This window comes from Cherax quadricarinatus, chromosome 3 (assembly GCF_038502225.1).
Source record: "Cherax quadricarinatus isolate ZL_2023a chromosome 3, ASM3850222v1, whole genome shotgun sequence".
Lineage (NCBI taxonomy): Eukaryota > Metazoa > Arthropoda > Malacostraca > Decapoda > Parastacidae > Cherax > Cherax quadricarinatus.
This window is the reverse complement of record NC_091294.1, coordinates 14,791,384-14,817,879: the sequence shown is the minus strand read 5'-3', so window position 1 is coordinate 14,817,879 and position 26,496 is coordinate 14,791,384. Positions and strand designations below refer to the sequence as shown.

The 26,496-nt window shown below is 37.3% G+C and overlaps 1 protein-coding gene across 7 annotated transcripts in view; it reads right to left on the bottom strand.

The window, feature by feature from the left end:
- The window catches only part of LOC128684111 (ecdysone-induced protein 74EF), a 1,067,593-nt gene that overhangs the window by 514,556 nt on the left and 526,541 nt on the right, over positions 1-26,496 (bottom strand). For 6 of the 7 annotated variants that reach the window (XM_070090227.1, XM_070090238.1, XM_070090233.1 and 3 more), the window contains 5 exons: positions 25,624-25,763; positions 14,988-15,242; positions 11,103-11,264; positions 7,483-7,837; positions 7,132-7,173 (listed from right to left, as the gene is read on the bottom strand). In XM_070090227.1, the coding sequence (XP_069946328.1) occupies positions 7,132-7,173; positions 7,483-7,837; positions 11,103-11,264; positions 14,988-15,242; positions 25,624-25,695 (886 nt within the window). In that variant the 5' untranslated portion in view covers positions 25,696-25,763. The remainder of the gene's footprint in view (positions 1-7,131; positions 7,174-7,482; positions 7,838-11,102; positions 11,265-14,987; positions 15,243-25,623; positions 25,764-26,496) is intronic. The other variant, XM_070090262.1, reaches the window with a different exon arrangement.

Genomic DNA, 26,496 nt, shown 5'->3' with positions numbered 1-26,496 from the left:
CCATAACAGGAAAGATTAACCATCAGCCTGACAGCAACAATCGTGCCTGAAGGTATCACTTGGGTAAACCAGAATTCAATTAACCAAAATGTTATTTTGGTAAGGAATGTATCACTAAAGATACAAGAGTAAACTGAAGGACCCAAATCCAAACCTGGGTGAGCAGACACTTGCTAATAAAAGTCATACAGACACTAATTAAAAGAATGATTAGTGACTTGTTTCAGAAGTACACACACTGATGCTGAGTGAACAGTGTGTGAATTTACTGCAGTGAATACATTCCTTTGAACATTTTGTGATCAAAGTAACTACAGTCATTTACAGTTCACATCAGAGTCATTCTAACTGTAACCTATGTTAAATCTGAGAAGGTGTTTACATATAATGGAGCCATGGAGGTGTGACTGGAAGATTACTACCACAGCCAGAGGCTGTTTCGATGTGAACAGATGTGTTGGAAATGGTAACAAGAGGAGCCCAGGTAATCACATACTCAATAACAGGAATGTCATTACACTGCAGATTATAGTACAACCCCATTTAATGAATAATGTGGTTATAAGTAGTTTAAAATAAATAACACCTTAACTAAATAATGATAAATAAATTATTAAAATTGTTACAGATAAGTGTGCTATTAAAAAAAATCTACTGGTTTAGGGAAACCAACACACTACACTTTATAATAAAAAAAATTTAATTAACAATTTGATTTCAGAACAGTGACTGCAGAATGCACTGTGCTGTCTAGAAGAAATTTAGCAAAGAATGCACCAATAAAAGATATCAAAGTTATACATCACAATTAGTAGTGGGCAAATTAACTACCTCATTCAACCTATACAAGAAAGTTAAGCTTTAGTTAGTGCATTACTCTCTCCAGTAACTTAAGTGGTAAAACTACATTAGGGTAGAATAAGAGAAACTTCTTCAGATCAATAACCTGAAAGTGTTAATAACTCAGGAAAACAAAAGAAAGAGGCAAGGCACATTACAGTCATTGGGATCCATGGTTTCTCTCCACTAAAATGCAACCCATAACAGTAGACTAATTCCTAGGTATCTACTTACTGATAGGTAAAAAGGGCCAACCACTGTCACAAGATTTGCCCCGCCTTACACACAACTGTGTGTAAGGCGGGTCAACTGTTCCAGAGTTCTTCCGGTTTGAACCAAGTGCTCAACCACTAAAGTGCAAGGTACTGCAGGAATCAAGATTTCTCAGGGTCGATCTTTCAAATGCTTGGTCAATCCAAGGCCTAGTTTTTAAACAGTATTCTCAAAATCATGCCCATGGGAGGGGCACTAAACCCACAGGGAGCCACAGTGCCTGGGAGGCAATCAGTCAATCCAAGGACAGGTCAATACAATTCCTTAGATAAAAAAAGACTGCTCACTGGCATCCAAGAAGTTGTCTTGATGGCAGCGTTCCCACAAGGAGGAAGACTTCACTACACTAGCTTTAAACACTGCCACTTTTGAACTGTTTATTATGTAGATTTATAATAGTGAGAGTAACTGATCATTATGTAGATCTACAGCAGTGTGGTGAACTGTTTACTGCACAGATTTACAGCCATCTTAATGGTGTAGATGTATATATCATGTCACTCCAGTATAAATATGAAGAATGACTTGATATATAAAAAACTGGTTCCTAAAATGAAGAAGTATTTTCAAAATGTCATCTGGAAAATGAGCTGCAGAAAACAAGAGAAAATGAAAATAATCCAAGGCAATAAAATAATATACCAATTGCTCCTATCTTGGGAACCTAATGATTGCTGCTAGATTAATTACTGTATCTAAGAGCTCAGTAATTAATGGAGTGTGAGAAAGGTGATCTTTATGAAGGGATTCGGGAAAAACCAGATAACCAGACATGAATCCTGGGGGTAGGAAGTACAGTGCTTGTGCTTTGTAGGAGGGGTGAGGATACTGCAGTTGAGAGGGCCTTTCTGAACTATGATGTCAGCATGCTTCTGACAAGGTAGCAACTGAATGAATGATGATAAATGTGTTTCCTCTTTGTTGGATTGCTCTACTGTACTGGGGGATACCCAGTGTGTTAAAATACAAAGAGCTGTACATAATTTGTAATCTAATTAGCAAAAACCTTTAAATGCAAGATACTTGAGACAAGATCTACATGATGTTACGTTACTGAGTCTTAACACACACTGCACCCCTTTTACAATGCTATTTGCTACATAAACAACATTTTGCTACAGTCATTTGTCTTCCAATCAAATGTAACTTATTTTTTAAAGAAGTGCACCAAAAAAACTCTAATCTAATTTTTATAAATGCTATTGTCTATTCCAGCTGTGTGACCCTTATAGGCTTAGTGCTTCCCTATGAATATAATAATACAATTAATGATGTAGTATACTCTACATTACAATGACAAAAGTATCAGTACAATGAAACAAGTACAACCATAAGTATCCATAAAGTCCTTTTCCAATTTCATTTCTTATTTTGGATGAAATGATAACAGATATGAAACCTTAGTTTTCTGGATATTATGGATGAACTAATATATTTTATGACTTGACATAAGTTTAATTTATACAATCTCATCATGTGCACCACTAGTGACGCATAACCCATCTAACTGATACACCGGTTCATTCCAGGTGCTGGCCAATATATATGGTGTGACTTCTGGTGCCATCATTTACTCTAGCACAGGAAGAGTTAATGTCAGCTGTTGGTATGTAGAAAATATACTACTACACAAACCTCCCAAGAAGTCTAAAGATGTGTTATCAGGCGAGCGTGTGTGTGTATGGGGGGGGAGGTTGGTCATTTAATGGGACCTTCTTGCAAACTCCATCTTTCGGGGATCTTTAAGTTACAACAATAATGCTTTCGTACGCAGAGAACTGCACTTTCATATCTTTCATGATATTGTAATAAAGTGAAAAATGAGATAGAGTATTATATATAAAATCATAATACAGCAGTCTCTACTATAACAATATCTGATATTTCAATTATTGTATTAAATTAATTTAAATGACAGGTAATTCACTATTGTCCATGACTTTCACGGCAGCGTGAATCAAAGATTCTTATACATGTATACATTATCAAACAATATAGGTAGTAGGTTGGTAGACAGCAACCACCCAGGGAGGTACTACCGTCCTGCCAAGTAAGTGTAAAACGGAAGCCTGTAATTGTTTTACATGATGGTAGGATTGCTGGTGTCCTTTTTTCTGTTTCATGAACATGCAAGATTTCAGGTACGTCTTGCTACCTCTACTTACACTTAGGTCACGCTACACATACATGCACAAACATATATAAACACACACACCCCTCTGCATTTTCTTCTATTTTCTTACTAGTTCTTGTTACTGTTTATTTCCTCTTATCTCCATGGGAAACTGGAACAGAATTCTTCCTCCATAAGCCATGCATGTTGCAAGAGGCGACTAAAATGCCAGGAGCAAGGGGATAGTAACCCCTTCTCCTGTATACATTACTAAATTTATAAAGAGAAACTTTTGTTTTTCTTTTTGGGCCACCCTGCCTCAGTGGGATACAGCTGGTGCATTAAAAGAAAGATAAATAAATAATAAAACATTTTTCTAAAAGGGGTGAAAATATTTGCTCAACTGTTAAATGTAATGTCAAATATTTTTGTGCATTTTAATGCACAGTTGTTTACCTTCATCAACTAAAAGTGCAATACAGTATCTTCAAAGTATTCTGATGGACTAATACCAAACTACACAAGTGAAGTCAAATCTGTACTCTGCATTTAATAGCTGGAGATTGATTCTCCAACACTCCTTACAATGAATGATACATATGGATTTATCTCTTAAAATAAATATACAAAAACAAATAAAAAAACTACTGTAATATAATTTAAATAATCATATACAGTACAGTGATTAAATATTTAAAATACAGCAAACACAGTTCACAAGAACAGCAAATCAAGAGGAAACCCCTAGTAAGTTTAAAGATCTAATAAGTTGGTGAGTGCAAGCCATGCTACCCACAGAGGAGTAGGTCCCACAGAAAGAACAGAAAAGCTTTGTAGGCAATGAAGGTAGGGAGGTTCAGCAACACTTAGCTTTTCTTGAGAAACTCTATTCTGAAATGATGCGGTGTGCAAAGGCCACAAAGCCTGACCCCACAGAGGTCATACAGTGTGTGGGGCACAAGCAGTATTGAGTCTGGTCCAGGGAAGGAAGAGGTGGTTCTAATTCTTGGATCAAGAGCTCCTCACCAGTACCAAAGCATCCCCTTGATGATAGGAGTTTCTTCTCCAAATTTAAAGTGAGTTGTGCATTAATATACTAAAAATGAGCACTAAGCCCATGCCTTTATAAATGGAATAACAATTATTCCATCAGACTTATTTAGGTCATAAGTACTGTTTGATGGAAGAGCGGAAGTCTGAGGTGGAAATACAGAATTTGAGGACCAATATGAAGTGGATGTGAACAATACACAAGAAATGCAATTACAAGACATGAGTGGTAGCAACATGTTAGAGTGTTGTTGTTGCTTCTGAAAGTTTATGGCAGCATATGTTGTATAAGCCCCATTCCCAGAAGTCTGGCGAAGATTTTGCCCAAATCTGGGTGGATTATGGATAGGAAATAAGTTTCCTTCAAAACAAATATGGAACATATTCCCAATTAGGTCAGGTGGACCTCCTTGCCTAAACCCCAGCACAGCCAAACACCTACACCCCACCCCATACTTCAGTCAATGACAGGCTTTCCCTAAGCCCTGGTTTAGCACTTAGTTATGATTATAATAATTAAAATAATTATAATGATTATAATAATGAAAGGGGGTAAAGCAGCTGGAACTGATGGGATCATGACAGAAATGTTAAAAGCAGGGGGGGATATAGTGTTGGAGTGGTTGGTACTTTTGTTTAATAAATGTATGAAAGAGGGGAAGGTACCTAGGGATTGGCAGAGAGCATGTATTATAACAGTATGCCAAAGAAGGTTTGATGTGACTGGCCTTTTATGCACCTCACACACCCATCCTGTGGCTGGTAGTCAAAGTTCAAAGAGGCATAATGGTTTCAGGCCTAACTTTCTTTTGGCAAAGCAAGTTAATACTATTAATGTATTACAGTACTGTATTTACAAGAGGCAGTGTTAGGATATTCAGCTATGGTAGAGAAGGGAGAATTAATTCAAACTAGCAATACAATGAAAACCTGATAACTTGATACTATATGAAAACCCACATGAGCATAAAGAAACAGTAACCTGCATTCAACAAATTCTAATAACTAAGAGGTGGGTTGAGAAGACAGAACTACATAGGAACCATCAAGAGTGACTGACAGTCTACATGGGAACCATCAATAGTGACTGATAGTCTACATGGGAACCATCAAGAGTGACTGACAGTCTACATGGGAACCATCAAGAGTGACTGACAGCCTACATGGGAACCATCAAGAGTGGCTGACAGGCTAACACCCTGGCTACAGTGGCTATTCCTTTAATAAAAATATAGATAATAAATTTAACTCGATTCCTCTGATTTATACAAAATGAGAATACAGTAATAGTGAGAGAGAGAAGTACAGTCAGACCTAGTTATCTTGGCTCTTATTAAGGAGGAATTTCACTATCATATGATAAGGTGATTACTTCAGCAAGTGTAACATGAACTGCCCTTTGGTAGATGCTAAAGCAAAAAATTTAAACAAACATTTTTCCATAAAATGACTCTGAACCCAGTAAAAATTTTTTAGACAGAGCCAGAAAGGCAACACTTGCCTTTTCTCAAAAACTTTTTTGTGATTAACAAGGAGGCAATAGTAGCAATGCATACTGGCCTAGTCTCAGAGTGATTGGCAATAAATACTGCAAACATTAATTTACTTCATATTTACATAGAATTCCCACAGGATGGCAATTGGCTGACTGAGGTGTAATTCTACCATTGTTGCTTATGCCAGTGACAGATGGAAAACAATAAGAGAAAAAGTGAAAGGAACAGAAAGATAAACTGTATATATATTAATGGAGGTTGTCTGTAGATGGCTCACAGAGACTGCCAGCTGCTACAATGTGCTTTAATGTTCAATTTTTAAATTTTATATGCAATTCCCATTAATTTTTCTGTCCAATACGAGCTTAAATTACATTGAATACTAGTATCAACACAGCTGGAAGAGGAAATACTGTGGATATTTCCAGCCTAACCTAAACTTCGCTAGTCTATCATTCTGTAAGTACATATTCCTGTGCTGTCTAAGATGATATCTAAATATTCAGGACGAGTGGTGCCATAAGTACTATAACCGTTTTAAAAAGTATTTTTCCGGGGAGTGCCTCTCAGAGTTTGATTTCATGCTTGTACAATGGAACTGTGGTTGTAGCGGTCTTGCCATGGCCCAAACAAGTCTGTGATAACTAGGTCTGACTGAATAATGAATACAACAACATTTAGACTACTAAATAAATGTTGTTTTATAAGATACCTGCTGGTAGCAGAGTATTTTTTTTTTTAGTTGGTACCCTTTCTATAACTCTCAATTCTTGTCTTTAAATGTATTCATGCTCCAATGCCACCATTTCTGCTAGCCTTATGCTAAATTGTGCTTGCCTATTACATTATATATTCTTTCTACTACTGTATATAGATAGCCATACTTGTGAATATCTCTAGATTATGTATATTTCAATTTACTCTCTCACTACTTAACAATCCTTACTCTTTTTACATACTCCTGTTTGTAAGTGTAAGCAAATCTGTGTTACTTTACTTTTATGATACTCAAACAAGCAAGCAGAAATCTTTGACAAATATTTAATGAACCAAATATTTAATGGGTTCATTAAAGTTTTTAACATCTGAGGACATTTGAAACAAAAATCAGAGGGGAATCTGGTGGCCTTCTCAGCAATAAAAAGTCAGAGAGAAAGAAGCTATAAAAGATATTGAGAAATATACAGTACTTTTTTGCTTGTTTAAGTCATTACAATATTTCAATTGAACAGAAGGTTCAAATTAAAGTTAAATTTTTAATGCAAATAATAATTACCATTATCAATAAATAGTGAGGAGATTCTAGCATACATTTTTAAGAGATACTCTATCAACAAATAAGGAAAGAAAAATCCATACCAAAGTCCTCCCAAAAAGCCCAATGAGAGATCGGCCACACTTCTTGAAATAAGAAAACAGATCGTGAATAACAAAGAGGAGATAAATATGGAGACTATAGTGTATATGATTTATAATGTTAGCACATTCAATTGGTACTTTATTAATCATTTATCTCAATCACATTATAAGCTAATCTAATGCATTCAGAGAAATATTAAGTAAAATTAGGCACTAAAGCAAAAAAAAAAAAAAAAATAACATGCACAATAATTTTTAGAGCAAGAAACAGATTATATTAATGATAATAAGTAATCACCTTCAAATGCAGAAGGTTGACAATTGAATATAAGATTAACAATGAATACTCACCAGCCAACAAGGGGTTCGCGGCTGCAACAGAGTGTTCTCTCTTTATGTGTCGACTGTCTATTAATCCATTTGAAAGATTATTTTGCAAGGCATTCTGGAGAAGTGGTGCATTAGAACAGCCACCATTATCTGTCTCAGAATCATTGAGCAAGCTGGCAAATGTTTGGCTGCCATTGATGTGTTGTAGATTGTTACTGAGGGAAGTGTTCTGAGGACTATTGATGAGCTGAGTGATAAGATGGCTGTGATTATGGTTGAGAGTGGAGTGGGGAGGAGACCGCAGGAGTGTAGTGAGGGTGCTACTGCTGCTGGACACGGTCTCCATAGCACTTGTTGACATAGGCTCCTCGTCACTCTGAAAATACAAAAATATTCATTAACTAAAGTCATCTACAGATCACCACATACCAACAAGGTCAACTTTCCAGATAATCTTACAGACAAATTGAAAACAATATACTTAATAGGCAACATTTAATAACTGCTGGAGACTTCAATATCAATCTCATTTAAAGAGAAGACTCATAAGTAGTTGGTTTCCTAAGTTGCATCCTTAACATAACAACTTCACTAACTGAAACTAGTAAAATTTCTTTCAGGCTCTGCAATTAGGCATAAGTGAATAATGTTATCATTGCAATCAATAACACTGATTAGCAGAAAGAATTTACCACAATCAAGATATTTACTTTGAATTATACTTTTAGTAACCTCACACCATCTTCTAATCTTCATGTTCCAAATTTTCTGCATAACATTCACACCATACACTGCACTCAAACATGATATCACCACTGCCTCCAGCCTTCTTATTGCTGAAACATTTAAAGTCAATGCCTCATATTCATATGAAAGTGTTAGTACCATGGTGCCACTATACTCTACTACATTTACTTTTTTGCCTTTACAGTGATGCCTAAACACACCACCCACTCTTTGTCCCCTCAACTGCCCTATGGTTTCCCTTGTCTTCAAAATATTCACTCTTGCATTCACCTTTTTATTCAAAAAATTCAAAGTCTCTATAACAAACACACCTTTAAAAACCTAACAGTTCACAACAGAGAGATTAAACAGAACAACCAATAGAATCTGAATTCCCAAAGTAATGGCAAAAATGATATACTGTACATCAATGCTCACCAAGCTTAAAGAAAAAAAATCCAAACATCCACATTATGCTGACAGAGTCAAGAAATAAAAAAGATATAAAATAAACCTGGAAAGCCCATTTTCAAACACTAGTTTCATGAAAACTTGCAACAGCCAAAGAAATTATACTAACTACATCACATGAACCTCCCATCCAAATTGCTGAAGCAGTAAATAAACTTAATAACTTCTTGACTATCCTAACCAGCAACATTCTAAATTCCTCAGCCAAGGTTACCTCAGTAACATTTATCAAAGTTTCTTTTACCTATCCCCAACCAATTCTACAAAGGTAATTTCATTATTAAACCAGCTAAAAAAAGCAAAGCGAATATACCACTCTTCGTTTACAAGAAAGCCCTCAGACGCATTATCTATTACTGCAAAATTGTTTAACAAATCTCTAGAAACCAAGACTCTCCCAAACATATTTAAGTTAGCACATATTCTACCAATCCATGAAGGAGAAGACCCAACAGAAATCAACAATTAGCAGCCAATTTCTGCTTTGTCATTACTGTCTAAAAGCTTTGAAAAAAATATTATACACAAACAAATGTATGCATTTATAGCTAAACAAAATATTCTTAACCCTTGCCAATTTGGTTTTACGCCAGAAGAAAAGTACTAATGATGTTATAATAAAGACGCTAGACTCTCTGTTCAGCTCTAGAAAATAATGAATATTCAATGGGCCTCTTTATTGGTCTAAGAAAAACTTTTTGACGCAGGAGACCACAACATCCTGCCACTTAAACTAATACATTATGGAATCAGAGACCATACTCTAACCTACATAAAGTCCTTCCTACCTTAATGATAGATGTCAGCATGTGACCATTAATATCATTACCTCATCAACCCAACCCATCAACACAGATGTACCACAGGGTAGCTTCTTAGGCTCTCTATTATGTCTTAACTACATCAATGGCCTACCAAATGCTTTCCAGAAACTTAGGCCAGACCTGTTTACAGATGACACAACTTCTGTTATATCAAATCTAGATCCAGCTGTCCTTATCACCACAATTATTGAATAACTCACAAATATACCTACGTGAATGACAAGTAATACACTCACTCTCAATATTGATAAAAATCTTCTTCAGACTGTTTCTCCATTCTGCTAGGGCAGCAAATTATAAAAAAAATGTATTAAATCTTGTGTAATATGTTGCTGAGTTGATGCCAAAACCTGTACATACACAGGGACTCCACCATTACCGGCGTTTAGCTTTGAATAAAGCTAAATGTATCCAACTGAACCTAGATGTAGGTTGGAAGACAGCAACCAACCCAAGTGAGTGTAAAACGGAAGCCTGTAATTGTTTTACATGATGGTAGGATTGCTGGTGTCTTTTCTGTCTCATAAACATGCAAGATTTCAGGTACGTCTTGCTACTTCTACTTACATTTAGGTCACAATACACATGCATTTACAATCATATATACATACCCCTTTGGGTTTTCTTCTATTTTCTTACTAGTTCTTGTTCTTGTCTATTTCCTCTTATCTCCATGGGGAAGTGAAACAGAATTCTTCTTCTGTAAGCCATGCGTGTCATAAAAGGCGACTAAAATGCTGGGAGCAAAGGGCTAGTAACCCCTTCTCCTGAATATATTACTAAAAAGAGAAACTTTCATTTTTCCTTTTGGACCGCCCTGCCTCGGTGGGATACAATCGGTTTGTTGAAAGAAGAACATTATTTAACTCATTCAAGAATTCATTTTGATGAGCATCGGGAATTAGCATTAGCATGTGCTTGGCTCTGTATGCTGAACGTTAACTCTTTGTCACTAACTGGCGAGAGGCTGGCATGCAGCTCCTAGCTCAGCTTTTAAGCTATTTTCAAACAGACAGATGAAAATGTTAAGTTTACTTTGTACCCCTTTCAAAATGAGTTTGAAAAGGGCAGTGAATGATAAGAAATCCAGTGGTACAGAGACTGAAGAGGATTACCTCAAAAGAAAAGGAATACAATCCTGCCTCTTTCTCTCTCTCAATAACACGCAAACTGCAGTATATTTTGTCCCCAAGCCTTGATATACACCTCTGATGAGTGTATCTACTTATATATGTACTATTACAAAGTTCTTGATTACCAGTAATTTTTATATTTTATATTTTAGTTCTAAAAGTGTTTATTTTTCTGTTGAATGAATACAATTTATACAGAATGCAAGTCTATGGGACACTCTGATTTCCTTAATGAGATTTTGCTTTACAGAAATTTTTCTGAACACAATGTACTGTTTTAAGTGAGGACTGCCTATAAAAGATGTTTACTATGGGTGTCAAATAACCCCAATAGAATGTCTAACTATAAATAACTAAGTATTAGTGGAGAATTTAGTAACTAGGTGTTACATTTTAAGCTTCCTTAAATTACTGCAAAAAACAGTATGTTTACAAATTCAATTACATCAGACATTAGTACAGGAATACTGAACTACTTTATACTTACACTTCCCATAGTCTCCAGCTCCTGTTTTATTTGTATCAAGTGAAGATCTGAGGGTGTCTTCGCTGAGTCTGTGGGAGTGGCAGGAATGAAGTCGTCTCTCCCAAATCGACCTCGCATTCTGTCACTCCCCAGAGAGTTACCAGACAACAGTGATTCTTCAACCTTAAATAAAATAAAAAAATTAAGAATAAGCACAAAATTTAAGAATAAAGAAGGCATAAATAATGTTTATTTGTTATAATAAAGATAAATAGGTCAGTTCATATGACACAAGCTGGCAAATGGATACCAATACATATACTGTGGTGAACCTCTGAACGATGTCAGTTATAACATGGACATAAAGTTTCTTTGTCAAAATGCCTCTAACCTGACAAAACCAAAACCAAATAAAAAATTTCTTTGGGTACATTATATTGTGGAGTAAACTCGAGTGAAACTGGTTTGAACAGTATGTTCTGAAAAGTTGCCAGAATCTTTTGCACACATTTCCTTTTTTTTTTTTTTTTTTTGATGGGGAAACTCAGTAGGAGCAAAGAAAAATCCTGTAGACTGGAAAGCCACCTACATTCTAATAAAAGAAAAAAAAATTTCATTTTTTTCAACAAACTGGCCGTATCCCACCGAGCAGGGTGACCTAAAAAGAAAGAAAAACCCAAAAAGAAAGAAAAAACTTTTACCATCATTCAACATTTTCACCTACATAATCACTGTCTTTGCAGAGGCGTTCAGATACGACAGTTTAGATGTCCCACCAAACTGCCAATCTCCCAAACCCCTCCTTTAAAGTGCAGGCATTGTACTTCCCATTTCCAGGACTCAAGTCTGGCTAACCGGTTTCCCTGAATCCCTTCACAAAATATTACCCTGCTCACACTCCAACAGCTCGTCAGGTCTCAAAAACCATTCACTTTTATCTAATGTGCTCACACATTTTTTTTTTTTTTTTTCAACAAGTCGGCCGTCTCCCACTTGCTGGAAATCCAAGCCCTTCACCCACAAAACTTCCTTTACCCCCTCCCTCCAACCTTTTTGAGGACAACCCCTACCTTACCTTCCTTCCCCTACAGATTTATATGCTCTCCAAGTCATTCTACTTTGTTTCATTCTCTCTAAATGACCAAACCACCTAACAATCCCTCTTCGGCCCTCTGACTAATACTTTTAGTAACTCCATACCACCTCCTAATTTCCATACTACAAATTCCTCTGCATAACATTTAAACCACACATTGCCCTTAGACATGACATCTCCACTGCCTCCAGCCACTTCCTTGCTGCAGCATTTACAACCCATGCTTCACACCTATGTAAGAGTGTTGGTACCACTATACTCTTGGACATTCTCTTCTTTGCCTCCATGAATGATGTTTTTTTGTCTTCACAGATACCTCAATGCACCACTCACCTTTTTTCCTTCAACAATTCTATGATTTGCCTCATCCTTCATAAACCCATCCGCTGACAAGTCAACTCCCAAATATCTGAAAATATTCACTGCTTCCATACTCCCTCCCTCCAATGTGATATCCAATTTCTCTTTATCTAAATCATTTGATTCCCTCATCACTTTCAATTTTCTACCTTTAAACACCCTCATAAAACCTCTTGTTTTGAGACTGAAAATAGGTTTTTTTTTTTTTCAACAAATCGGCCATCTCCCACCGAGGCAGGGTGACCCAAAAAGAAAGAAAATCCCCAAAAAGAAAATACTTTCATCATCATTCAACACTTTCACCTCACTCACACATAATCACTGTTTTTGCAGAGGTGCTCAGAACACAACAGTTTAGAAGCATATACGTATAAAGATACACAACATATCCCTCCAAACTGCTAATATACCAAACCCCTCCTTTAGAGTGCAGGCATTGTACTTCCCATTTCCAGGACTCAAGGTTAAATGTGAACAACAAAATTTATTGCAAAGTATCAAGCAGAAGAACAAAAAAGATTATCAAAAATGTTCTCCAGTGTATGGTAGCAGTCAGCAAAGTACTCTCATCTCTCAGGTTGACATTCAGAGGAACAAATAAACAATTTGGATTGCATTTAAATGGGAATTACTCGAGACTACTTGAACTTGTGGAGTTTTATACTTTCTTAGAAATGCACATTAAGTGGTATAGTAATGGTAGCACTGGTACAACATTATACATGTGTAACACTGTTTATGAATTCATCAAAGCCATGACTTTTCAACTGCTGAAAGTGAAAACTGCTAAATATTATTCTTTAAGTGCTGAAATTACACTGGATATATTGCACAAGACTAATTCTTCAATACTTGAGATGTTAATAAAGATGATATTCCTGTGGAATGATGTCTGAAGCTTATTTCAAACTCTAGACATAAAGCTAAAGCTTTATTCAGAGAAGTTAAGTAAACCAAACTGACATAACAGAATTGCAAAGGAAATTCCTATGACAATGTCTGGTCCTAATTTTGCTCTTTAATCTCTAATCAAAGAAACCCTTCAGCTGTGTACAGTATTGCGCTCCCCATGCTTAGCACCTTCACTACGTCTTGTGGAACCATGTACTGCTCAATGCTACACAGAACACATTTCTTCAAGGGAACCAAGCAACAGTTAGAAAGCATTTTCTTTGAGTCCATAAACTGATGGGACATGCAAACTTCTCTTTTGCACTTCAAATATACATTCTCAAAAATTTATCCATCACAAGATGGTTCATGTGCAACTGTGCATGCCGCAGTCTGATCACCATCACCATGTTTTGACTACATTTTTGGAAAGAATTTAAAGTTTCCAGAAAATGCTCAAGGAGAATCAACATAAAAATTGTTAGTGTTGTTATGGAGATCTTGTCAAGTTAATACATATCAGAATCTTGATGCTGCATGTTGCTGACAAATTTGAAAAACTTCGAATAGCTATCTGAGCTGAAGAAATATGACTTTTATGTAGCTTCCATATACTGTATATATACATGTAGTAGCAGAAGGAAACATCTGTTTGACATTAGCCATCAAGTACAAATTGTTAAATGCCAAAGACCAGTTCAGAGTAAACATATTCCTCTCAGTCATGGATAAATTGTCTTCTGAACTAAAATGAGAAATTCATCAATTTCATTTTTATTTCATTTTTATTTGTGAATAACAAATACAGTTTCCATAATAAAATTACCAGAGCTAGCACTGATTTCAAGGCTTTGATTAATATCCTGGCAATCTGGAGTGGTCCTAGCTATAAACGTGTTCACCTTTGTTCTCCTTTAAATGAAACTGATAAGCTTTAAGCCATTCTAGAAATTCCAAAATTACTTGAGGGGTGATATATTATAAGTACTTTGTATGAATCTAAACACAGCTTTGTGTACTATTATTTATACTGTACTTATCAAATGCAGGATCCAAAGCACATAAAAATAACTTAAGGAGGGGTGTTAATGTTGCAGTTTAAAAACTGTAGTGTATAGCACCCTTCTGGCAAGACAGTGATGGAGTGAATGATGGTGAAAGTTTTTCTTTTTCGGGCCACCCTGCCTTGGTGGGAATCGGCCAGTGTGATAATAAAAATAAAATAATTCTTAAGGGGACAGAGTGCTTCCTGCAATCTATCAGTATTAACTGGATAGAATTAAACATTTATTTGTACACTGAGGTGCAGTAATAACAGAATTTTCAGTATAAATATGTAGAGGCTGCTGCAGGTCATTAAATGATAAATTATTAGTAGTACATAAAAAATTCTTACTCTACATGGTTCTCAAGAAAATTGCTTGCAAATAAATTTACCAGCAGAAAAATAACCATAGCTTGGCAAACTTAAGAACAATAGTTAAGCTTCTAAGAACTTTACAGAACTCTTTATATAACATGTATATATGTAATAGTATACTAATTATGCTAACCCTGACCTCTGCAAATATGTTGTCCAGTTCAAAATTGGGATCTGATATGCTTGTAAAGATCTCATCTTCTTCTGTGATCTCACCCACCAGGCCTTTGAGGTCAGCCTGTGAGAGTTCAGCAAGATCCCCACACTCAGGTGCTGATGTTGGGTTAGACGAAGCAAGACCTCCAATGACCCCCATACCCATGGGTGTCATCTGGTCATTGTTGTTGCCTCCTGGAGTGACACTGTTCCCTGCAGTACTTCCTCCTCCCGGGTCCTGTAAGTGATACAGATTTTTTTTTTTACCCTATTGAAATTACAGTGTGCATGTATAAACCAATTAGTAATAACACACAAGAAAATGCTGGCAATTAATAATCACCATAGAGGTTGGAGTGAGGCAACATTTATAAAAATATATATTATTTAATCATAAAGGAGGGGTGAGGATGTTACAGCTCAGAGGGCCATCTAAACTGTAATGTCAGCATGCTTCTTGCAAGACATTGAATGAATGAATGAAAGTGAATGTGTTTCCTCTCTTTTTTGGGTCCTCCTTGGTGGGAGATAGCTGGAGTGTTCAATTTTTTTTTTTAAATACAGCCTCTCCTAACTTAGCGATGTACTAGTTTACCAACGATTCAGACTTACAACAGGCTCCCTGGCCAGTATGCATACCTAAATAATGTATATTAGAGCTGATTTCTTCTATTCTGTTTATTACAATATAGTACAGTACATTATTGTATAAACATTTAAAAATATACAAGAATTGTTATAAATGGTGCAAAGGTGACATTAAAACAATATCGAAGATGTTTGACACAAACACACTACCATTATAGTATGCTCCCCACTTAGTGACAAATTTGTTTACCGACGTGGCCTTAGGAATGGAACTCCGTCGTTAAGTGAAGAGAGGCTGTACAGTCATACCCCGCTCTACATCATTAATTGGTTCCAAGAGCCATGATGTAACTCAATTTTTGACATAAGCCAGATGTGCCTTAAAATGATGACAAACACCATAAAACTAGCGTAAAAAACTCGCAAAAGAATATAACTATTGTTAAACCTTAAAAAACACTAAAAACACATTTTAATCATATTTTTTAATAGAATACGGAACACAATTAAAAAAATTATGACATAGGTGATGTTGCTGAGTGATGTAAAGTCGGATGTAATGACATTCACTGAACTGAAATTTACTCTAGAAAAGTGGCATAAAGGCGAATTGGACATAAGCTGAAATGACGTAAAGTGGGGTATGACTGTGTATGGTATCTTGTTGGGAATAGAAGAAATCAGTGACTCTTCAAAGTCCCAACTGCCGAGGTTGTTTCCACATGATCATTCAACTAGCCACTAGCCAGAACCAGTGCTTAGCCTAATTGACAGCGATGCTTACAACATCCATAATGTTTTGCCCAATGGTGTATGAAGACTGAGGATAGACTGAGGGCCCTGAATCTGCACTCTCTAGAAAGGTGTAGAATTAGGGGGGATATGATTGAGGTGTATAACCCAATGGGAATACATGGACCCCAATGAGAATACAAGGACCCCAATGAGAATACAAGGACCCCAATGAGAATACAAGGACCCCAATGGGAATACATGGACCCAATGGGTATACAAGGACCCCAATGGGAATACAAGGACCCAATGGGAATACATGGACCCCAATGGGAATACAAGGACCCCAATGGGAATACATGGACCCCAATGGGAATACAAGGACCCCAATGGGAATACAAGGACCCCAATGGGAATACAAGGACCCCAATGAGAATACAAGGACCCCAATGGGAATACATGGACCCCAATGGGAATACAAGGAACCCAATGAGAATACAAGGACCCCAATGAGAATACAAGGACCCCATGAGAATACAAGGACCCCAATGAGAATACAAGGATCCCAATGAGAATACAAGGACCCCAATGAGAATACAAGGACCCCAATGAGAATACAAGGACCCCATGAGAATACAAGGACCCCAATGAGAATACAAGGACCCCAATGAGAATACAAGGACCCCAATGAGAATACAAGGACCCCAATGAGAATACAATGACCCCAATGAGAATACAAGGACCCCAATGGGAATACATGGACCCCAATGAGAATACAAGGACCCCAATGAGAATACAAGGACCCCAATGAGAATACAAGGACCCCAATGACAATACAAGGACCCCAATGACAATACAAGGACCCCAATGACAATACAAGGACCCCAATGAGAATACAAGGACCCCAATGAGAATACAAGGACCCCAATGAGAATACAAGGACCCCAATGGGAATACATGGACCCCAATGATAATACAAGGACCCCAATGAGAATACAAGGACCCCAATGAGAATACAAGGACCCCAATGACAATACAAGGACCCCAATGACAATACAAGGACCCCAATGAGAATACAAGGACCCCAATGAGAATACAAGGACCCCAATGGGAATACAAGGACCCCAATGAGAATACAAGGACCCCAATGAGAATACAAGGACCCCAATGAGAATACAAGGACCCCAATGAGAATACAAGGACCCCAATGAGACTACAAGGACCCCAATGAGAATACAAGGACCCCAATGAGAATACAAGGACCCCAATGAGAATACAAGGACCCCAATGAGAATACAAGGACCCCAATGAGAATACAAGGACCCAATGAGAATACAAGGACCCCAATGAGAATACAAGGGCTTCAAGGTACATCCCTCGAGGGGAAGACAAGCTGAAATCGTACTCATTATACTAATACACTACTACTACTACTACTAATAATAATAATAATAAGTAATAAATAATAATTGTTATTTCTAGCAGTACATGTACAAGGTATACAGTCCCAGGTGACATCAATGACATACTACCAGAGACGTCGTAAGGGGGGGGGGGCTGCCCCGGGTGACACTACAGAGCCTCTAAAGGTGACACTTATGTCTAAAAGTGTTGCACCAGCATAAGAGAAGAATCCTTCGTTTCTATATAGCCTATTATATATTAACAAAGTACAAATAAGCCTATATAGGGAAAATCATTAATTTTGATGTGATAGATGATTTTGCATAACTGAAGGCAAGGAAATGTAAGGTCTGATTCACTCAGATGGTACCTGTACTCAAGGTTAAATAGGAACTAGTGTTTCTCTGATATTGCAATGTTTTTCTTTATTTTTCAAGTTTTTTTTGTTTTGTTTTGTTTTGGCATTGTTGAAAAATAATAAATGTAGGATGTGTTGGCTGTACTCAAAGTGGTATTTGAGTTTATGTTTATAACCTCAATATTACTACGATTATTTATTTTATCATTAATAAAGTTGAGAAGTATTCTCCTGTTTGGTTTATGGTCCTTAAACGTTCTTATTATTAAACGTTAGTCACTGGTCATGCAGTAGTGACATAACTGGAGTTTACTCCCCCTCCCCATCCCCCCACCCTTGGATTTCATGGGGGACACCAAAGATGCTGCCCCGTGTGACACAAACTCTAGCAACGCCTCTGCATACTATTATATATAAAGTCGCTTGTTTTGCAGAGCATTTCAGACAAATTAGGTCAGTTTTGTCCCAGGATGCGACCCACACCAGTCAACTAACACCCAGGTACCCATTTTACTGATGGGTGAACATGGACAGCAGTTTTCTTAAAAGGTCTTAGGTTGATCCCTGTACCGGGGACCGACACAAGAACCTCAGTGTGTGAGCTTTACTGATGTGAGTTTCTGTGTGAGTTTTATTGATGGTAAGCGCTAATAAAACACTTCTGACATGTTCGCCAAAACAAAAGCATTCACATTGCTAAACTCACAAACTAGTATTTAGTCACTTAGCCATAATACCAACTTACCTCATAATTTTTTAATATTTTAAACTTAAGATTTAATTTAAGTCTGCCCGAAATGCCTAGCCATGCTAGGTGTTCTAGTGGTACACTCTGTAATTATTATTTTACTACATGTAAACCACACAATAACCAAATTCTGTAAACTCAGCATTGTAATCTTTATAGAGAATAAACTTTGAATTTGAATTTGAATTATCGAGGACCTCAGTGGCAGTAACGTAACTTTGTCTGACTTTTTTTTGTGGGGGGGGGGTTATCCTGGGTGATTTACATCTGTTACTATATAAGACAGTTGTAATCGTCAAAAAATGTGTATTTGTACCTGAAAAACTTACACCAGAAGAGACAATAACTTGCCTCTCAGTTACTGCTTGAACACAACACCAACCACCAGTCTCCTAGAGAAAACTTTTTTTTCCTCACCATTATAGAGGGGTAACAGAGAAAAATGTGCATTATTCCTATGAACTGCAGCACTGTGCCAGTTAACAAACAAACAAAATTTATTTCTTTACAAGATTACATTGAGATTATGAAATTACAATAATGAGTTGCAGTACAAAGATCCACTATCATGCTATGGTATTATGGCCAGACTTAATTTAATGGCTTACTGGCTACTTAATACTAAGGAAATTGATCGTAGTTTAAGTTGCACATCTTGTGGAAAATTTTTTGATTTTCCGAAACTATAGTGCCTAATAGGTGTTTAATGTGTCTATATGGGTCAAAAATGTATTTGAAAATAAGAGTAGAACCAAGAGTTCCCTTTGCGCATGCGCGGATGTGCGGGGGGGAGGGCGCGTATTGTTTTGAATGGTGGTGAGGAAGCTGAGAAAACATGGAACCACGAAATTGACGTTCACGGTGGCCTAAGGATTAATACAGGCCTCATTTCATAATAAGAAGTGTCGTAATTGTTCCTGGTGGAGAGTGAGGGAACGGGATTTACGGGACCACAGTAATAGAGTGGTAAAAGTGTGATAAGAGAAGGACCGGGTGACTGACGCGCCACAATGGACTGTGTCCTGGGGAAAATTACCCTTGGATTAATCATCACGCATCGGTCTCAGATCTTAATGGAGTGACCTCTAGTTTGTATAATAGTTATGAGACGTTAAATCGTCTTGTGAATTGTAATGTAATTAATGATAATAACGCTAAGTTAAGAGAATATGTGAAGTGAAATAAGTCGTTTGCTCCGAGTGAACACGCTAGACCTCGTTGTTAACGAGACGAGGAAAGGGAAACTCCTTGAGTCACGATGTCTAAAGCAGGACAAACCAGCGGATACCTCGTCCTGCTGGAATGAGAATCGTGTCGGTGTAGCAGGACATCGAAAATGAGATGGTGAATCAAGAAATGAGGAATATCAATCACCCACAGTTAAGTAACCCTTCTAGTTATAGCAACCTTAGACTGGCCAGTAGTGGTATGTTATAATTAGATAGGTTACGAGTGATCCAGCTACATCAAGTGACCACCAGAGAACATCTGGTAAGTAGTGGGATTATGTACAAATGTTTTCCTTGACGGATGTATCCATGTGTGTCCTACCCCCCCCCCCCCCTTCATTCAGTTAAACTAATATAATCTATACAGTCCACAATTAATTAGTAGCACCGTACTTGTGGGTGCTACCCAATCCATACTGGTCTCGGATAGATATGGATAAGATTGTGAGGTCGAGGGGACCACTTGGTGCGACCAGGGGTGGTTAAGTTTTCTCACATGTCTACACGGGGTGACTACGGTAAACAATATGATTGTCTCCCATTGAGATTACTGGTATGTATATAATGTTGAGGTACATACAGGTAAGCACCCTAGAAAATTTTCCATATCTGCCCGTTGGTCCTTCGAAAACGGATGCAATCAGTGAAAAAATTAATTGAATTAATTACTTAATAATTAAGTGACTGATTGAAGGAAGTGGGTGTAGGGTGCACAAGTTTAATCGATCGTGTGATGGATGACAATTAGCCCAATTAATTGCTAGCACATGTGTGGCTAGGATTTATACAAGAGTAAAGTGCAAGAATTACTCTTATAAGGCGCCTACTTAAGTTGTATAATCAGTGATTAATAATTCTCTAACCATGACTGGATCTAATGGAGTTAATGTGGCTGACAAGTCCGTGAATTTTAGAGTAATGAAAGCATCATTACAGGCTATTAAAAGCCATGTGACGAAGGCATTTGATTTAGTGAATCAAAGAACCGTGAACCCTAATGAATTAAAGTTATATTTAGATGCTTTAGAGAGTAGATTTGATTGGTACAAATTGTGGTTTAAAGACTGTGAAAGAGATCTGCTAGAGAATTGTGCAGATGGAATGGAAATGAATGTTTTAATTAATCAACATTACGAATTGGAAGAAAAACTGTCTTGTAAAAGTAAGGCTTTGAATAAATTAAAGGGTGTAAGCCAGGCAGTTGATCAACCTATTAATGCAAAGGGTGTGTTTGCCAAAACCTCCATAGTACGGTCTGGAGGAAATCAGACTAGGTCGGCAGGAATTAATTGTTCAATTGCAGACCAGTCAGCCAAACAGTTCTAAGGATATAACACATAATGACTCTGAAGTATCTGTCAAGCCTCAAAAGGGAAAAATAATCCCAGTGGTAATAATCATAGTTAAGAGTTAAATAGGCACATATCAAGTCAGGAATCAGTAATAGTGGTTCCTCACATCAAGGTAAGAGGAATAAGTACCTCAGTAAGTGTAACCCAGTTAATAAGAGGTCAGGCAAGGAAAAGAGAGACTGCCTCTTCTGCCAGGGTACTCATTTCACTAAAAATTGTAATGCCTGTAATTCATGGGATATTAAAGTGGAAAGAATGAAAGAACTTGACAGATTTATCAGATGTCTAGACAATCATAATGTAAAGGATTGTCATACCAAATTGAACAGTTGCTATCAATGCAACAAGGGAAAGCACCATACAGTTATGTGCAGGGTTGTATGTGATTCTTATAATAATGGTGACAATAATGATAATGTTAATAACCCTGACACTACAGTGACTGATGTAAAGGTTGCAGCTAATGGCAATAATGATGGCCTAGCTGAGGTAGCCTTGACGGTGTTGGATGTAAAAATTCAGGATAAAGGGCATAAATCCAAAACCATACGGCGTCACTCTCCTCAACACTGGTACGGGCCATGTAATATATGGCAGACTACCGCCTAGTAATAATGACTAGAGGAAGTAGTGAATACGGTCACGGTGTCTTACTCATGAAAGGTCAACCCAGTACAAGTATTCTTCTATCGAGAATGATGTTGAACCAGTCTAATTTGTGGGAGCTGGACAGCATAGGGATTAATGTAAATGAGGAAAGTCCAAATGATTCCTTTACTCAGGAACAATACCTGAAGGATGTTAAATGTGAATCTGGACATTACTGGGTGCGACTTCCGTGGAAGCTTGACCGTCCAGAATTACCTACTAATTATAGGATGGCGTATGGACAGTTAAAGGACCCAGCTCTGCGAACTGAGCAAGACACCAAAATTGTTGACTGCTTATAATGATATAATTAATAAGCAGTTAAATAATAAATTGTTCTTACTTCAGGCGACGATAAATGCACACCTTAAGTGCACAGGCGGTCCACTGAGCGAAGTAATTGGGTAAATAATCTTATGTGGACAATTTCCGGGTGTGACGTCAACTGAAGAGGAACTAATGAGGATATGTGAAGGGGTTAATGAAATAATGAAGAAATGTGCTGGGACTGACTTGGGATACTGAGAGACTTGTTATTGTTAAAGTCTCAAAATTCCAGTATGCCCAATAAATTAATCCAGGGAGCATAGGCTTATGCCCCTGAGAGAATGGAACACTAATTAGTCCATTTTGAGGGTTCAATAAATATGGGTGGCCAGTGAAGATGGGAAAATTGTACTCCACATTATGTAAGTCGTCTAGCAACGACCTCCGCCCGGCCGCAGTGTGGAAAATTTTTTGATTTTCCGAAACTATAGTGCCTAATAGGTGTTTAATGTGTCTATATGGGTCAAAAATGTATTTGAAAATAAGAGTAGAACCAAGAGTTCCCTTTGCGCATGCGCGGATGTGCGGGGGGGAGGGCGCGTATTGTTTTGAATGGTGGTGAGGAAGCTGAGAAAACATGGAACCACGAAATTGACGTTCACGGTGGCCTAAGGATTAATACAGGCCTCATTTCATAATAAGAAGTGTCGTAATTGTTCCTGGTGGAGAGTGAGGGAACGGGATTTACGGGACCACAGTAATAGAGTGGTAAAAGTGTGATAAGAGAAGGACCGGGTGACTGACGCGCCACAATGGACTGTGTCCTGGGGAAAATTACCCTTGGATTAATCATCACGCATCGGTCTCAGATCTTAATGGAGTGACCTCTAGTTTGTATAATAGTTATGAGACGTTAAATCGTCTTGTGAATTGTAATGTAATTAATGATAATAACGCTAAGTTAAGAGAATATGTGAAGTGAAATAAGTCGTTTGCTCCGAGTGAACACGCTAGACCTCGTTGTTAACGAGACGAGGAAAGGGAAACTCCTTGAGTCACGATGTCTAAAGCAGGACAAACCAGCGGATACCTCGTCCTGCTGGAATGAGAATCGTGTCGGTGTAGCAGGACATCGAAAATGAGATGGTGAATCAAGAAATGAGGAATATCAATCACCCACAGTTAAGTAACCCTTCTAGTTATAGCAACCTTAGACTGGCCAGTAGTGGTATGTTATAATTAGATAGGTTACGAGTGATCCAGCTACATCAAGTGACCACCAGAGAACATCTGGTAAGTAGTGGGATTATGTACAAATGTTTTCCTTGACGGATGTATCCATGTGTGTCCTACCCCCCCCCCCCCCCCCTTCATTCAGTTAAACTAATATAATCTATACAGTCCACAATTAATTAGTAGCACCGTACTTGTGGGTGCTACCCAATCCATACTGGTCTCGGATAGATATGGATAAGATTGTGAGGTCGAGGGGACCACTTGGTGCGACCAGGGGTGGTTAAGTTTTCTCACATGTCTACACGGGGTGACTACGGTAAACAATATGATTGTCTCCCATTGAGATTACTGGTATGTATATAATGTTGAGGTACATACAGGTAAGCACCCTAGAAAATTTTCCATACATCTTTTGTTTTATTATAGTTGACAGTAATTTTACTCTACACTGGAATACAAAATTAGCTGTCCTGGAATCCTTAGTTGCCCTGATGAAATTTTTGCCTGGCTCCTTAAGGAACTTATAACATTCTTCTCCCATGGATCAAGGGTCTTTGGGCATATGGAACAAACATAACGATGGACAAGTTCACCATATTTTCTAGACTTCTGGACCCCCTGAGGCTGATAGCTGCCCCTCCTTCCTCCCTCCTGTATAAGACATAGGTATCAGGCAGTGTGGATGCACATATATTGTCTCACACCACCTTCCTGCCGTCTGTTCAAACTTTACAACACTCGTGACTTAACCTGATCCATTCGTTTCCTCCTTTCCCTACATCTTCTTTCCTATTTTTTTTTCTTTTTCTTTTCTTTCTTTTCCTTTATTCTGCCTAAGCGTACCCTGTACTTCTGTCCACCCCCCTCCTCTGTGTTTTGGTCCTACCCCTTGTGGGCTCTTAGCTCTCCTTATTCGGCAAGAAGAGCGTTGCTATTAAAGCCAAAATAGCAAATTTTAGAATTCGGCACGACACACACACACACACACACACACACACACACACACACACACACACACACACACATATATATATATATATATATATATATATATATATATATATATATATATATATATATATATATATATATATATAAAATGTCGTACTGAATAGATCAAACTTGCGATTTTGACTGAAACAGCAACACTCTTCTTGCCGAAGACAAGCTAAAATTTGTGTATGCAATAATTTCGCAAAAAATCATTCTGAACCCAACGAAAAATATATACATATTTCAGTGTGTTTATTTATTATCAAATTATTGTAAACTTATCTAAAATATATTTAGTTGGATAAAGCTAAATTAAATTGCGCTTCTTATAATAAGGTTAGATAAGTTTTCTAAGGTTCTTTAGGTACAAAATTATTAACTTTTACATTAACATAAATGAAAAATATATCTTTAAACGTATTAGATAAAAAATTAGAAAGGGCTTAATTTTAAATGAGTTCGTGTTAATTGACCAATTTTACCTATTTGGCACGACATATATATATTAATCCTTATTTTTGGGATTAACGTAATATTTATGCTAGTGTACACCCGAAGTGGAACCACATCCTTTATACTGGAGGGGGGAGGGAAGATCAGGGTATCTATCTGGTTATACCTTTGATAAGCTCCCAGATATTTTCTACTTCCAGAGCCCGGCCTTGGGCCAGGCTCGTCTGGTTAATGCTAAGCGTTATTTTTATGTGGAGGCTATGGGGTAGGTCGAGGGAATTTGGGGGGACTAAAGCCCCCTAGGGTATGCACGTGAACAAGAGTCTTCATAAAGTACTTGCAGTTGTCACGCCTTGAAACTAAAAACTAGCTCGAGTCTTCTGTGTTTACACGTGTAACGACGGTAGGCAGTTACAGATGTAACTCATATTTAAATAGGACACTTTATTCGATATTTCGCCCCGTCCTGGATCCTTCTGAAATCACGACTCGACTATAATCTGACAATAGTCCAGGAATGAGCGAAACGTCGTGTAGAGTTTACTTGGCAAACTGTGGGTTAGTGGTTAATTGTTTCATCCAGGGTAATATAACCTGTGTTGTTCACTCACCAGGCAGGAGAGGTCGACCATCTTGCCGTCATTATCAGGGCACCAGAGGAGGTCATCGTCAATGAAGGGCATGTTGGGTAGTGTGGGAGGCGCGGGTTGGGTACTCACTGCAAGCTCTACAACCACCTTATGTTCTCAGTCTGAAATATAACACAACACTCAGCTACCAGTGTTTCTACTGCTTATCATACTAACCTGTGTACTGATAATTGTGATATTATTACACTTGTATGTTATGTTTAGTGTATAGTATTGTCAGTATTACTGCTATAATAATAAAAAGAAGAAGAAGAAGAAGAAGAAGAAGAAGAAGAAGAAGAAGAAGAAGAAGAAGAAGAAATTATTATTGATTATTATTATTATTTTATATTCACTATTTTTTCACGATGCATTTTTCAGTTGCAAAACTTTAAAAAGAGTTAAATTCGGCGTAAAAACTGTGATTTGCAAGATACTACGGTAAACTAATTCGAGGCAGAAAAATGAACATTTGCTGAGTTATTGTTTGAGAGGAAGAAGACGAGCGGCCGTGACACAGGTCAAGTGGTGAACCACTCTGACCAACCTCTGGTCATCCACTGGCTTACCCTCGGTCCACCATGTTAAATAAAAGTCAATATATCATATATTAACATATGATGATCGCTTTTCCTTCCTATACAAAAATTAAGAAAAAATAAAAGACTTATTTTACATTAATATATCGTCTGTAGCTAATAATATATTTTTTATTATGCTGAAAAAATATACATTCCATCATCTAACAGATGAAATATATAAAATTTTAGAAATATACTAAAAATTAGGTACTATTTTCTCCAGGAGATTCTTATGAAAAACAAAAATAACAATGAAAAAAAATTAGTGCTTTTT